The following is a 14,954-nucleotide window of genomic DNA, read 5'->3' on the forward strand; positions in this document are numbered from 1 at the left end:
TTATACATGCAATAAATAAAATTTGATTTCTCTTAAAGTAAAATAGTAAGATAATTAATAGTAACACAAATAGTTACCTTTCTTTTTAAACATTTGAATATACTCAATAAATATTACTGACTTTTGTTTCCCAGTCTTTATCTTTAGTTTATTTGGCAAAGGCATTGGATTAACCAGTAACTTTTTGTTTTATAAGTAGTAATCAAAGCCACTTGGCTGCATACAAAAGTAGTAGAAAAAGCATGAGAAGGAAATAATGTTCATAATTGCCAAGAATATAATTTACTTTCAAACAGAAAAAAAAGAAGCAAAACAAACTACCCAATATCGTATGAAGTTGAAAAGAACCAAATCAACTAATCAAATGAATTTACCTACATAAAATGCTCAGTGGTATACACTAAAAAAATCAAAATAAAATTTTAATGACAATCATATATTCTATCTTTAAAATCTTCATTACTGAGGAATTAGGCCCATTTTATTTAGGAAAACTTTTATCTTACAACTTTACTAGCAAGTATATGTAGCAACATATGTTGACAAATATCAATGCATAATTTAAAAAAAATAATTTAAAGGATAAATTCAAGAGAGAGAATAAAGGGAGAAGATAAAAGAATTTTGAAGAATAACAAAGATGAGGGGCTGGATCCATCAGATAGATATCAAGTCTTAGGCGAAAACTCAGTCAGAATTCCACATATTTTTGAGCATGGTCTATGGTACCAGGAGAATGATGGGTAATTAGATCCCATGGGATACAGCCTCAGAAAACACATGGGAGCATCAACTCTGAGTTGCCGCTAAATCAATGGAAATGATTTTGAGAGATTTTTTTAGGTCTATGATAAGTGTAACAAAAACAGCACCAAGACTACTACTATCTATATGGTGCAGGTGGGAAGTAGGGGGTGGAGTGGAAGTAGGTTCCTACATCATATCATACAAAAAGCAAAGAGTAGATTAATTAAAACTCTAAATTTAGATCAAAAAATATAAAATTGGCACTTAAGGACTTATAAGAAAAGAAAAAAACCTCTATCAAGATTCTAAAATACTGACAAGTAAAACTTAAAAATTCTGAATATTAAGGCATCTAAGAGTCAAAGTAGATGTGTATCAAATAAAGAGGAACCAAACAAAGAAAATATAGGTTAGTACCAAGAAAATGGGGGAAAAATACCTTTTAAGAACTAAAAAAGAATAAGAAAATCCAATAGAAACATGGGCAAGAAATTCACAAAAGAAGAACTCACAAGGGTCAATAAAACCTTATAAAATGATGACCAACTTATCCAATAACCAAGAAAATGTAGTTAACAGTACAATGCACCTATCCATTAGACTGGCCAATAGTTAAAATGAAAACACAATAGGGTTAGCAAGGATGTGGAAACACAGGAACTCTTCCTGGCTGTCACTGGGAAAGTAATGTGGGAATTACCTAATTAACATAAAAGCATGAGAGCGCCTAAAGCAACACCTGCGCATATGTAATAGGAAGTGCATATGAGGCCGCTGGCTGCAGTACACGTGTTAATAGAGGAACGCATTTTCAAATGTGGTATATTTATGTAATACAATACTAATCAAAAGTCAATAGGAATAATTTTAGGTATGTATCTCAAAAGTTATACTGAAAAATGTATAAAAACGTAAATCAGTATAAACCAAATCAAACGCATCTCATCAAGTGGTTTCCGACTTATCATGACCCTAGAGACAAAGCAGCACTGCCCCATAAGGTTTCTAAGTCTATGGCGTAGTAGATTCAGTGTCTGCCTGCTAATTGAAAGATTTGCAGCTTGAATTCATTAGCAGCTCCACAATAATATTTTCAGTCTTGTAAATCTGATGGAGTGGTTCCATTCTGTCCTAAAGGGCCAAAGAGGAGTCAGAATTGGCTCAAGAGCATGGGTCTGATTTGGGTTTTTTGGGTTTCATTTTTATGAAAGCAGATTGCCACATTTTTTTTATCCACAAAGGAGCTAGCAGGGTCAAACTGCTAACCTTCTGATTAGTAGTCAAGTGTTTTAGCCACTGCATCACTAGGGCCCCAAGTAGATCTGTGTACACAGTTCTGTATCACTTATGCAAATTTAGTCAGCACTTTAAATGATGCATACAAAATTTAACATCATCGCTCTATAAAAGGTTTCTAAGCCAATTATGAGAAACAAAGTCTTTCTCTAGCAGATGCCTTCGATACAGTCACTTAATGTCACAATCCATTCCAACTTACAGTGACCCTCTTAATGGATTTCCAGGGCTGTAAATATATTTTTCCTTTTTTTTAATTTATATTTTTATCATTCATATATATTGTGTTTCATATAAGCATATTATGTTCCATACAGTTCTTCATTCACATTAAATGTTGTTCCTTCACATTGTGGGCATGTTTAATTTTCCCTCTTACAATATCACACCAACAACTACTTTCATGAAAGCATAGAAGCCATCTACTTCATGCTTCATGTCACATAATATCTTTTAGACAGCTAATTGCTGACTTGCCTATCCCCCATCAAACCAGCACTTTGAGGGGAAAATTCATCCCTTTAGCTAATGGATCCTTTCTATTCAAAGCCCAATCCAATCCAGAGTAAGCCATTAGGCTGCAGCAACCTGCACTAGCTCCCAGCATGAATCATCTTCTCTTCACTTGATTGAGTTCTGGTTAACTCATCCCCAGCCCATGGCAAAGTTCAAATGGGCATCAGACTTAGGAGTCCACACTTCTCCATCTTTCCTTTTGAGAGGCTGGTAAATGCAAACCACTTGAGTGTGGCTAGCAGTCCTGATACTTTACCTTTTGTGAGAAAGCAGCATGCAATCCAAACAACTAAAGAGTCTTCACTGTCTAGATCAGTGATTCTCAACTTAGACCAAATTTGCTCCCCAAGCCCTCAGAAAATATTTGGCAATGTCTAGGGACATCTCTGCTTATCTGCTTATCACAGGTGGGATGTTACTGTCATCTGGTGTGTAGCAGGCCAAGAATACTGCTAAACACCCTCTTATATACAGATTTGCCACTCCACAAATCATTTTCTAGCCCAAAATATAAAAATATCAATAGTTCAGAGGCTGAAAAATCATACTCCAGGATCCTCAATCAGTGGAAGAAAATAGCTTCTCTTCTGCTCTCAGATAGAAAGTGGTCCTTCTGATCCAATCGAGATCCCTTCTGTATCTGATACCTGTTAGTCTTTTTCAGCCTGCTTAAAGTAATCACGAAGAACCCTGGTGGCACAGTGGTTAAGCACTCAGTTTCTAACCAAAAGGCTGGTGCTAAGAGCTTTCTGTAGGAGAAAGATGTGGCAGGATGCTTCCATAAATCATCAGGATCCAGGAAACCTTTGGCACAGCTCTATCATGTCATACAGGCTTGTTATGAGCTGGGCACCAGCATACCAGAGACTGTCAGGACGGTGCAGAAGAAGGCAAGGTTCAGATCCATTGTTCACAGGGTCATTATGTAGTCAACTCAACAGCACCACACAACAACAACATGAGTTGGGATTAACTCAACTGTAATAGGGTTGACTTTTGAGTTAAGGTAGTCACATTTCTAAGAAAATAATTAGTCACACAAGCCTTTTAAAAAACCTTAATATTAAAAAAACAGTTATTTTTAAGTTCTACTTAGAGAACTTAATTCTTTCAGAACTATCACGTTCTTCGGTACAATTAATGATGACCAACAGATTTAATGATTCACTCATTTGGCAATACTTCCTGATCTTTCCTATATATGGCCCTCTGGAGGCCTAGTGGGAAGGGAGCTGTGCTGCCAAGACAGAAAGTGAGGTTCACATTCACCAGCCGCTCCAAATGAGAAAGAAGGGCAATTTCCTGCTGCGCATTTCAAAGCCTCAGTAAACCTGCTGGAGGGTTAACCTTGAGTTGGCTTTGACTCAATGACAGTGAAGTTTTCCATTTTTACCATATCTACTCCCAACATTTTGCTAGGGATTTGGAATACAATGGTGAATAAGAAAAAACAAAGTCCCAAAAGGAGGGGGAAGGAGGAAAACTAGCAACAGTGAATGAATTTAAAAAAAAAAAGAAAAGGAAAAAACCAAAGTCCCTTGCTTATTGCAGTCTGAGTCTAGAGAAGAGGCAACTAAAATAATCACACAAACTAGTTAAAAATCGGTAATTATGAATCAGAACTATTAAAAAATATGTGAGAGAGGCAAATAAGGGAGACTCAACCTAATCCTTACAGAAGGAAGAGAATGGATGTTCTTTATAGAAAGTGACAACAATGCTGTCATCAGAGGATATATAAGGTACTATTAGAAATCAAAAGTCAACTGACCGGTCTGAGAGAAAGCAAATGCTTAGCAAAGGGAAGAGGGTATGGTGAGGCTGAGGGACTCAAAGGCCAGCAAACTTTACATGAAACAACAAAAGCTCTATAGCAGCAATGAAAGCAAAGATGCAGCTCTGCTGAAGAGAAAGAAAGCTGTTATCCTACCTTGATGCCAGCGTGTCACATGGTGATCCTTTCCTCTTATGTGAGTCTGGGTTAGCAGGGTCCGATGAACTGTCTCCGAGGCCACTCATGTTGAAAAACTTCACACCTACAAAGGACAACAACAAGAAATGTAGTAAACTTACTTTCCTGTTAGTAAGACAAATTCTAGGCATTCACTGATCTCTCAATGAATAGACAACTGCAACCATCAAAATGTCACCAAAGTCAATAGAAAGCAAAGGGGTTATCCACTATTTAGTGATTCCATATTTATTACATTTATTAAAGAACAAAATTAATAATCTTTCATAAAAATCACTGAGATTTATCAGGGCAAATATTGTTAGGGTAACTAAAGAGATACTAGGGGGGGTTTGCCCACAGAATAAAAAGATCACGTTCTTCTTTATGAGGGGAAAAAAAAGTGTAACTGGGAATGAGAGAAATTTTTCTGTGTGTTTATTGTTTAGACCCTACTTTGCAAAGAGTAACATTTTTAAAATACTGATATAAAAAAGTAAGTAATTTATGTATGTTTAAAACTTACCTGATAAACTAGGTTAAAATTTTTAACTGTATTTTCCACTTTGAATTGTATACACCTTAACTCTGTGTTTATAAAGTCATATGACAAAGCTCAAATGCTTAGTCTCTGTTAGGACCTTGGTACGGCCGCCAGACAACACAGAGTCATTCCTGCTGGCCCATCCCCAGGCGTTCTCTCCCACAGCTAGCACAGTTCGTGGTTGCACTTGAAGATCCCCTCTGATCCCTCATCAATCACTACTCTCTAAAGAATCCTTAATATGGATCTCAGGTATTCTACCCATAACCATCACTTTTTGGATTTTATTAGTGTCAAAAAACACATCTCTCTATTTTCCTCCATGTAGTCTTGTGAAAGGAGGAAAAATTGTTCGCTAGATGAAAAGATGATTGTGGAACAGACCACCAATTACTCATATGCAAGTTCAAGCTGAAGCTGAGGAAAATTAAACCAAATCCACAGGAGCCAAAATATGACTTTGATTTCATACCACCTGAATTTCAGAATCATCTCAGGAACAGGTTTGAGGCCTTGAACACTAATGAGCGAAGACCAGATGAGCTGTGGGAGGATGTCAAAGATATCATTCAGGAAGAGTGTAAATGGTGATTACAAAGACAGAAGAGGAAGAAAAGACCAAAATGGATGTCAGAAGAAACTCTGAAGATTGCACTGGAGCGTAGAGAAGCCAAAGCACAAGGAAGAATTCAAGATACTAAAGAGCTGAACAGAAGATTCCAAAAGGCTGCTCGGAATGACAAAGCAAAATACTACAATGAAATGTGCGAGGAACTAGAGTCAGAAAATCAAAAGGGCCGAACTCGCTCAGCATTTCTTAAGCTCAAGGAACTGAAGAACAGATTCAAACCTAGAGTTGCTGTAATCAAGGATGCTTTGGGCAGAATATTAAATGATCCAGGAAGAATTAAAAGAAGATGGAAGGAATATACTGAGTCATTATATAGAAAGGAATTGGCAGATACAGAGGAATTTAAAGAAATAACATATGAGCAAGAGCCTATGGTGATGAAGGAAGAAGTTCAAGCTGCTTTGAAGGAAATAGCAAAAAATAAGGCCCCAGGAATAGATGGTGTACCAATTGAAGTATTTCAGATAACAGATGTTGCCCAGGATGTGCTCACCAAGTTGTGCCAAGAAATCTGGAGAACAACCACTTGGCCAACTGACTGGAAGAGATCTATATTTGTTCCCATTCCAAAGAAAGGTGACCCAACTGAGTGTGGAAACTATAGAACAGTATCATTGATTTCACATGCAAGCAAGATTCTGCTGAAGATCATCCAAAAACGATTAGAACAGCACATCAGCAGAGAACTGCTGGAAGTCCAGGCTGGGTTTAGAAGGGGTCGTGGTACTAGGGATATTGTTGCTGATGTTAGATGGATCTTGGCTGAAAGCAGAGAATACCAGAAGAATGTCTATCTGTGTTTCATTGATTATGCAAAGGCATTTGACTGTGTGGATCATAACAAACTGTGGCTGACTCTGAGAAGAATGGGAATCCCAGAACATTTAATTGTGCTAATACGAAACCTACACTTGGACCAAGAGGCAGTAGTCAGAACAGAGCAGGGTAACACTGCATGGTTCAAAATTGGGAAGGGTGTACGCCAGGGATGCATCCTGTCTCCATACCTTTTCAACATGTATGCAGAGCAGATTATCCAAGAGGCTGGGCTCTATGAGGAGAATTGTGACCTCAGGATTGGTGGAAGATCTATTAACAATCTGCCTTATGCAGATGACACAACCCTGCTTGCTGAAACTGAGGAGGACCTCATGCACTTGCTGCGAAGGGTCAAGGACTGCAGCCTTCAGTATGGACTGAGGCTCAATGTCAAGAAGACAAAGATTCTCACCACTGGACCAATTGGCAGCGTCAGGATGGATGACGAAGAGACTGAGATTGTTCACAGCTTCAGTTTGCTCGGCTCCACAGTCAACACTCTTGGCACCAGCAGCCAGGAAATCAAAAAGCTTATCGCGATGGGAAAGTCTGCTGCTAGGAACCTCTCTAAAGTACTCAGGAACAACAGTGTCTCTCTGGAGACTAAGGTGCGCCTGATACAGGCCATGGTATTTGCAATCGCTTGTTATGCATCAGAGAGTTGGACAATGACTAGGGAGGAGAGAAGGAGAGTGGATGCTTTTGAGCTGTGGTGCTGGAGATGGACTGCCAGGAAAACAAACAGATTTATCTTGGAGAGCATTAAACCAAGCTATTCCTTGGAGGCAAGGATTCTGGGGCTTCGTCTGACATACTTTGGACATGTTGCCAGGAGGGACGGGTCCTTGGAGAGGGACATCATGCTTGGGAGGGTGGAGGGACAACGCAGGAGGGGAAGACCCTCTATGAGATGGATTGATTCGGGGACTGGGAAAATCGGGATGGGTGTGTCAGAGGCAGTGCGGTTGGCGCAGGATAGAGCAGGGTTTAGGGCTGTTGTGCATAGGGTCGCTATGAGTCGGAAACCACTTGACGGCACATAACAACAACAACAGACGAAAAGAAAAAGTTTCCTTTTCTTTTACGTTAAAAATTATTAAGTGATCATTACACTGAAGTTCTGTCATACTGGCAAACTTTTTTACTAAAATTAACAAGATTCAAGAGAATCTTTCACACGGTTCTAATTAATATTTCTGGGTAAACCCTTTCTCTTTAGTCCTAAGCCTTTTGTTTAAAGCCCCTTTCTAAAGACACAAACACTGCCTAAATCAAATCTCTTAATTCTTGGGCAAATCACCCATACAATTTTAACTATGAGTTTATTATTTCACACAGCAGAAAGGAGCACTTTCTATTTTCTCCATATCAGAAGTATAGTTTCTAGAAACCTCCAACTCCTAAGACTGAAATCTTGTAATTACATTTTTATCCTTTTTTCCTCTTCACACCTTATTACAAATTGGTCTCCATGTTCTGCCAATTACTTCATAAGAACAAATCTTAGATTGTCTCCTTTGTCATTCCTAGATATAATTATAAACCTCATTTGGAACCAAATACTCCACTCTAGATTAATGCAAGATCTTTTTATCTTATTTCTCAATTCTACTCATTCTCACTTCTAATCTATCCTATAAACAACGGCAAAGATACTCCTGCTCAAATGTCATTTTCATGGTATCACTTCCTTGATTAGGAATCTAAGGAATACCTCTACTGGAGTGGATTTTAGCACTAAGGCCAAAAGCGTAAGCTTAGGAGCATAAAGACTTTGTTCAAGTATGACCTACCATTAACTGTGCAACCTTGGGCAAAGTACATAATCTCCTTAAACTACTGTAGGGACATTTAACTGCATCTATCTTTAGAACTGTGAAGTACAGTGAAATACTACATATAAAGAGAACAGTCTAGCTAGTTTTTATAGAATAATGGCTTGTTGTTGAGCAGTAGTATTTACCCAATGGATGACTTCTCCAATACTTTATCAGCAATAAAAACAGTTTTATTCCTTCATTCATTAGTGTTCAATATATGCTGGCTATCACAATTTCATTGAGTTGTATAGAGTAGAATTTGAACCTGCTTTTTGAGCAACATGAGAGGTCAGCGTAACTAGAACTGGGAGTAGAGGAGTAGAAAAGTTAACTTCTAGTTGGAAGGTTAACTGTAGGGTACATCACATAATACCATCAAAGAAACTTCAAAAACCTCAGCTTCACTCTAAATGAGTTAAAGAATCAACAGAGGGGGTTATGAGAGCACTGGAATGACATAATTTATCTTTCATTCTATAATGTTCCCTATGAAAGAGAAGAGAATCTTTCATGTCTAATTGCCAACTGGAAATTTCCATGTGGATTTCCCACTTTCATCTCAAACTCAACATGTACAAAACATAAATAAAGGACTTTTAAATTCCACTTTCTGTTAGTAATAAATGAATGATATACAGTGCATTGTGGGTGCCATGATAAAAATTATGTTAACTCTCATGCTGGAGAAGGGAAATCTATGAAAAAGAAGCTAGGGAGACTTACTGAACCCTCTCAAAATTTACAGAATTTAATGTAATAAATTAACAACAACATAAATGCAAATATGTTAGAGTTGGACCATAAACAAAGAGAGACTTGAGAATGGTCTTATTATTCTGGGGCATTATTATAAAATAAAAATCATCATTTAAGAGTAACAGAGGCATAAAAAAAAAGTTAGCAATCACAGATGCACAGCAACTTCATTTTCTTTTAAATAAAAGAAAATGGAATTACTTTTAAATTTTTTTAATGTAAACACTAAATTATGCATAAAAGAATATTAATCAAGAAATATCTCCATTTTTCTATTAAAAAATAAAAGAAGAAAGACAAGCAAGGAAATGAAATTTAAAGCAATCTTTAAATCCTTATTCCCCTATTTTCAAAAGGAAAAAAAAGTAAAATTATCCTTTTTGACCTAGAAATTAACACACACCTCCTCAAATTTTGAAAAGGTTGCTGCTTTAAAGCAACTCAGCCAGCGACTCATAGAAAGCCTATGGATAACGGCCCTGAACCCTGCCCTCTCCTGGGCCAGCCTCTCTAGGTATACTATATTAGAGTAGCTTCTTATAATTTTTCACAATTCTGTAAAAGTACAAAGCCATTCTGCAGTTATACAACTTTAAATCTAAATAATAAGATCTCACGAATTAGATACTTTTCAGTCAAAAACAAAATCTGATTTAAAACAAGACTTCTCACACTGGGCAACCCTTGGACTACTGAAGGGAGATTTAGATCTGCTAAATTTATCAGAGACTCAGGGACTAGGAAGACAAGAGACAACAATTCAACAGCAGCCAAACAGCCTGGCTTACCGAACAGTGAGCCAAGAGTCCAGGAGCTGTGAGAGAGGCACCAACAATTTGCTGATGGTGTGATTTTGGTATTAACTGCTTTCTATTTACAAAACACAAAAAACAGACAATGGAATGCAAAACCTCTGATGAGGGAAAACTATTATAGCTGTTCTATTTATGTAGAATGGCTTTGTATTTGGCAGTGAAGATACTCAAAGAACAGTCTTTAAGAACTGTTAGTTTCATTAAACCAATTTGCATATCACCTTTTAAAAAGAGTTTCCAAGTAAAAGCACCTCCTTGATTTGAAACGAGTTGCTAAATTATACACAAACAATCTCATTTAATCTCTAGAGAGTTGTTTTAGGAACAAGAAACCATATCTATCTCTATTCAATTGTGCTAGACTAAACCAAATAGGGGAATGCTGAAGAAATAGGGCAATGCTTTATAATTCAGCTGAGTTGTAAATGCCTACATTAGAAAATCTGCCACTCATCTCCCAGATTTACCTGGCAATGTATAATTTGAAAATTAAGTACCAATTAATATGTTGTTGTTGTTGTTGTGTACCCTGGAGGTGGAACATATCCACAGCTGACCCTCCAGCAGGTTTTCAGAGGTAGTAAATCATAAGAGAGGAGACTGCTCATCTTTCTCCCTCAGAGCAGCTGGTGGATTCCAATTGCATGCCTTTGGGTGAGGAGCAAAATTCCTTACCACTAAGCCACCAGAGCTCTCTAATTAACTAATACACCAATTGTTGTTGTTGTTATGTACCATCGAGTTGCTTGCGACTTATAGCGACCCTATATACAACAGCCCTGAAACCTGCCCTATCCTTTGCCAACTTTACTGTTTCTGACACACCTACCCTCATTAATCCAGTCCCCATATCAATCCATCTCATCAATGGTCTCCCTCCCTATCTCCGTCCTTCTACCTTTCCAAGCTTGATGTTCCTCTCCAAGGAGCAGTCCTTCTTTGTTAACATGCCCAAAGTATGTCAGATGAACCTCAGAATCCTTGCCTCCAAGGAGCAGCCTGACTACACCCTCTCTAGGATGAACCTGTTTGTTCTCCTGGCAGTCCATGGTATATTCAGCACTCTTCTCCAGCATCAGAGCTCAAAGGCATCAATTTTCTTTCTATCATCCCTAGTTATTGTCCAGCTCTCTGATGCACAGCAAGCATTTGCAAAGACTATGGCCTGGATCAGGTGCACCTTAGTCTCCAGATTGATGTTGTTGTTCTTCAGTACTCTGGAGAGGTCCCTGACAGCTGATTTTCTCAATGCAATTAGTCTCTTGATTTCCTGGCTGCTGTTACCAAGTACTGATTGTGGAGCCAAGCAAACTAAAGCTGATAACAATCTCAATCTCTTCATTTATCATAATGTTGACAATTGGCCCAGTGGTGAGAATCTTTGTTTTTTGATGTTGAGCTTCAATCCATATTGAAGGCTGCTGTCCTTGACCTTCTGCAGAAAGCATTTCAGGTCCTCTTCAGTTTCAGCAAGCAGGGTTGTGTCATCTGCATAACACAGTGTGTTGATGAATCTTACTCCAATCCTGATGCCACATTCCTCCTCATACAGCCCAGCCTCCAGAATATCTATTGAAAAGGTCTGGAGACAGAATATGTCCCTGGAGTACACTCTTCCCAATTTTGAACCCTTGCTCTTTTCTGATGACTGCCTCCTGGTCTAAGTACAGGTTTTGCATAAGCACAATCAAATGTTCTGGGATTTCTATTCTTCTCAGAGTCAGCCACAGTTTGCTGTGATCCACACAGTCAAACGTCTTTGCATAGTAAATGAAACATAAATAGGCAAGATCTATCTAACTTTAAGTATAATATCTCTAGTATCATAGCCTCTTCTAAATCCAGCAGGCACATCTGGCAATTCTATATTGATGTGCTCTTCCAGTAGTTTTTGGATAATTTTCAGCAGAACCTTGCTTGCGTGTGATATTAATGATATTGTTCAATAATTTCCACAGTCTGTCAGGTCACCTTTCTTAGTAATGGGAATATATCATCTATAGGTCCAATAATATACCATTAACACTCAGTGGCAACAGCACGGAGAAGCGTATGAGCGACTAGAAGGACACTGCGAGCCGAAGTTCACCATGAAGAAGAGAATCATTCAGGAAAAAAAATAGCAGACGAAGACTTCCTGCACTGGGTAAAGACTAAAAAAAGAATCGTTTCACAAGCTGAAGTGCTCAAAAGTACCTAGAGTATGCTAAAAAAAAAAAATTAAAATTTTACCTTCTTGCTTCAAATTTTTTCAAGGTGATAAAGAAAGGTGGGCTTTAGGATTTTCATTGCCTTGTACCTTAGTATTCAGCAAAATTGGCATCGAGAGTTTAATCCCTTAGAAAATAGTCTCCTCACAAAAATTACTCCAAAAGAGAGAACTGAAACCAGTTATGTGTATGAAGTGGTAATCAGTAAGTCCTTGATGAATGTGACTTCATCCAGTGTATGGTACAGTTGGGGTTGTTCGTCTTATTAGATTCTTTATTGGTTTTTCTGTCTTGCATCTTCAAAAGATTCTAAGATTTTTGATAGCAGAAGCCATCTCTCACTCATATTTGTATTGTGCACAACAACTACAATGCTTTGCCTGTCCAACCAATTGAGAGACTTATCAAACATCTGCTTTGTCAAGAGCACAGGGTTCCCTGAGCCTAAAGAAATACAGAGACAAAAGTAAAATGGAGTATTTACACTAAGAGAGATTATCTTATAAAGATTTAATCATAGAATGGGGCAAAAATACAGAAAGTACTGTACAGAAGCAGGGGAAGGAAATAATGACTTTACCAACAATGAATGTCTACTGGGTAAATAATATTCAGCTTAATCAGCAGTGATTAATATTAACCACTGCTCTAGATGCACAAAAAGCACATCAAACAATGGTCAAAGGTATAATTAGTGGATCGAGGCCAATTTACTCTAGAGTAAATTGTATCTTTTTAAACAAGAAGCAGCCAAGATGCATAAGGATGGGTTGTCCATTTGCAAAAATCTAAGAAGTAATCTACCTTAATACCTAAACTGGAATCATGTTGCTGATTAAATTGAGATTGTTTACTCTCTAAACATTAAGAGTTTCTAAAAATAAAATGAAGGACTTCAACCAAATTGAGCTGAGGTCTCCTTTCACATACAAATTAAAATGTGTAATAGCTGTAAAGACAAAATAGAACTGAAGTGATGGAAAAATGTGTTTAAAAACACAATAAACTATATGCTGTTCAGCTGAATTAACTTAAAAACACAAAAAACAAACAAGCATGTGGACAAAATCAGGATTGACACCAACTGCCACAAGGCAGCTGCCCCTCAGAGGAAATGTGAGGCCACTCACAAAACGAAGGGAAGGAGCTAGTAACGCTTCAGTGCCAGAGAAGGGCATGCTTAGTTTCATTCAAACAAAGTTGCATTTTGATAGGTTTAAAGTCAACCAGATTTGTATGTTAAGAGATCAACATAAAACCTGGACTGCAAAGGGAAGCCAGAGCCCTGTCTCTAAAAACAAAACAAAAGAAAACAAAAAATAATAGTAATAAGATAGTATAGAATGCTGTGTCCAAAACCTCTTTTATCTGAATCTCTGCACTCAAGTTATAAATTTGGGCTGTGTCTGTGAAAAAAAGTTATTTAGATCATCCGGGCAAGAGAGGAACGCTTTATTCTCACTGATAAAATTTCACAACACCAACATTTCGGATATTTTAAAGAATAAAGTTTCTCAGTAAGTATAAAAAGGAGGTGTCAAAGAAGGGGGATGCCAGGACACTTTATAACTGCAGAATGTCCTTGGGAGATATATACTGTTTCCTGTTACTTTGCAGGTAGCTTTATTTGGCACTATTCTGGCCTGATGAATAGTTGAGCAGAATTTTACTTTCTCAATCCCAGTTCATGTACTTTCTGAAGAACATCTTAAATAAAAGGAAATAGCCTGAGACTATATTGCTATCCTACAACATCAATAATCAATTCAAAGTTAGTCTTACACCTAAAAACTATAAGGTAAAACATGGCAATCCTATGTGGTAAGACAACTCACACACTTGCCACTGTGATGACTACAGGCAACTGCTGGTACTATGAAGAACAAGAAAAACACAAAGTATGTACACTAAATCTTGAAGGCCTTTTCTAAGTGTTGGAATCACTAATCTTTGGAGAAGGACATCATGCCTGGAAAGGAAGAGAAACAGTGCAAGACAGGAAGACCCTGGATGAGATGGATTGATGCAGTGATTGGAGTAATGTGTGTAGGTGTGTTAGAGACAATGAGATTGGCACGGTTCAGAGCTGCTGTACACAGGGGTCACTACGAGTTGCAAGTGACTTGACAACACATAACAACAGCTTAGTTAAATAAAATGCAATAAAAAAAGTGTTAGCTTCTACATGCTGTAACTGTCAGGGGAATCTGTGTGAGTGTGTGTGTGTGCGCGCGCGTGTGTGTGTACTAGTTCTCAATTATGAGTTAAGGAATAACATTTAAGGCAGTGCAGGTAAAGATATAGTTCATAACAAAAAATATTCCCTCAGTATGTAGACATTTCTCTCCTAAGAAGTGTCTATTTTTAAAAATCTTTGGGGGATTGAAAGTGAACCTAGTAAGGAATAGAATACTAGGCAGCATTGAAATACAAGGAACTCATAAAATAAAATGGGTGACCCTGGAGGACATTATGCTGAGTGAAATATCTCAGTCACAAAAGGACAAATCCTGCTTAATGCCACCATCATAAAAGAGGACTGACATTGAGGTTGGGGGGAAATGAAAAAAAGAGGGGATAAATAATGTACACAGCATTGAAACAGATGAGGAAAAGAAGGGCTTAAAAGGAATATATGATTAGGTACTATTTATGCATGACAACAGTCCAGAATAAGAGCTGCATAGCCAAGTGGACTGCAGGGGCGGGTGAGGGGGCAGAATTGTATGACAAGGAAAGAATTTTTTTTTCAAAGAGAAAAGTGAATTGAGGGGTGGGCAGGGAGGAAAATGTGCAACAATGAATGTATGGAAATCCAAGTTCTCTATAAACTTTAATTAAAATATAAA

The 14,954-nt window shown here is 37.7% G+C and overlaps 1 protein-coding gene across 3 annotated transcripts in view; it reads right to left on the minus strand.

Moving 5' to 3' along the window:
- NCOA1 (nuclear receptor coactivator 1) overlaps window positions 1-14,954 on the minus strand; it is a 127,766-nt gene that overhangs the window by 103,447 nt on the left and 9,365 nt on the right. For all 3 annotated transcript variants that reach the window (XM_006880625.1, XM_006880626.1, XM_006880627.1), the window contains exon 2: window positions 4,490-4,595. In XM_006880625.1, coding sequence (XP_006880687.1) covers window positions 4,490-4,578 — 89 coding nt within the window. In that variant the 5' untranslated portion in view covers window positions 4,579-4,595. The remainder of the gene's footprint in view (window positions 1-4,489; window positions 4,596-14,954) is intronic.

The sequence above is a fragment of the Elephantulus edwardii genome, unplaced genomic scaffold (genome assembly GCF_000299155.1).
Source record: "Elephantulus edwardii isolate Elephantulus edwardi_28Jun2011 unplaced genomic scaffold, EleEdw1.0 scaffold00009, whole genome shotgun sequence".
In the NCBI taxonomy this organism is placed as follows: domain Eukaryota; kingdom Metazoa; phylum Chordata; class Mammalia; order Macroscelidea; family Macroscelididae; genus Elephantulus; species Elephantulus edwardii.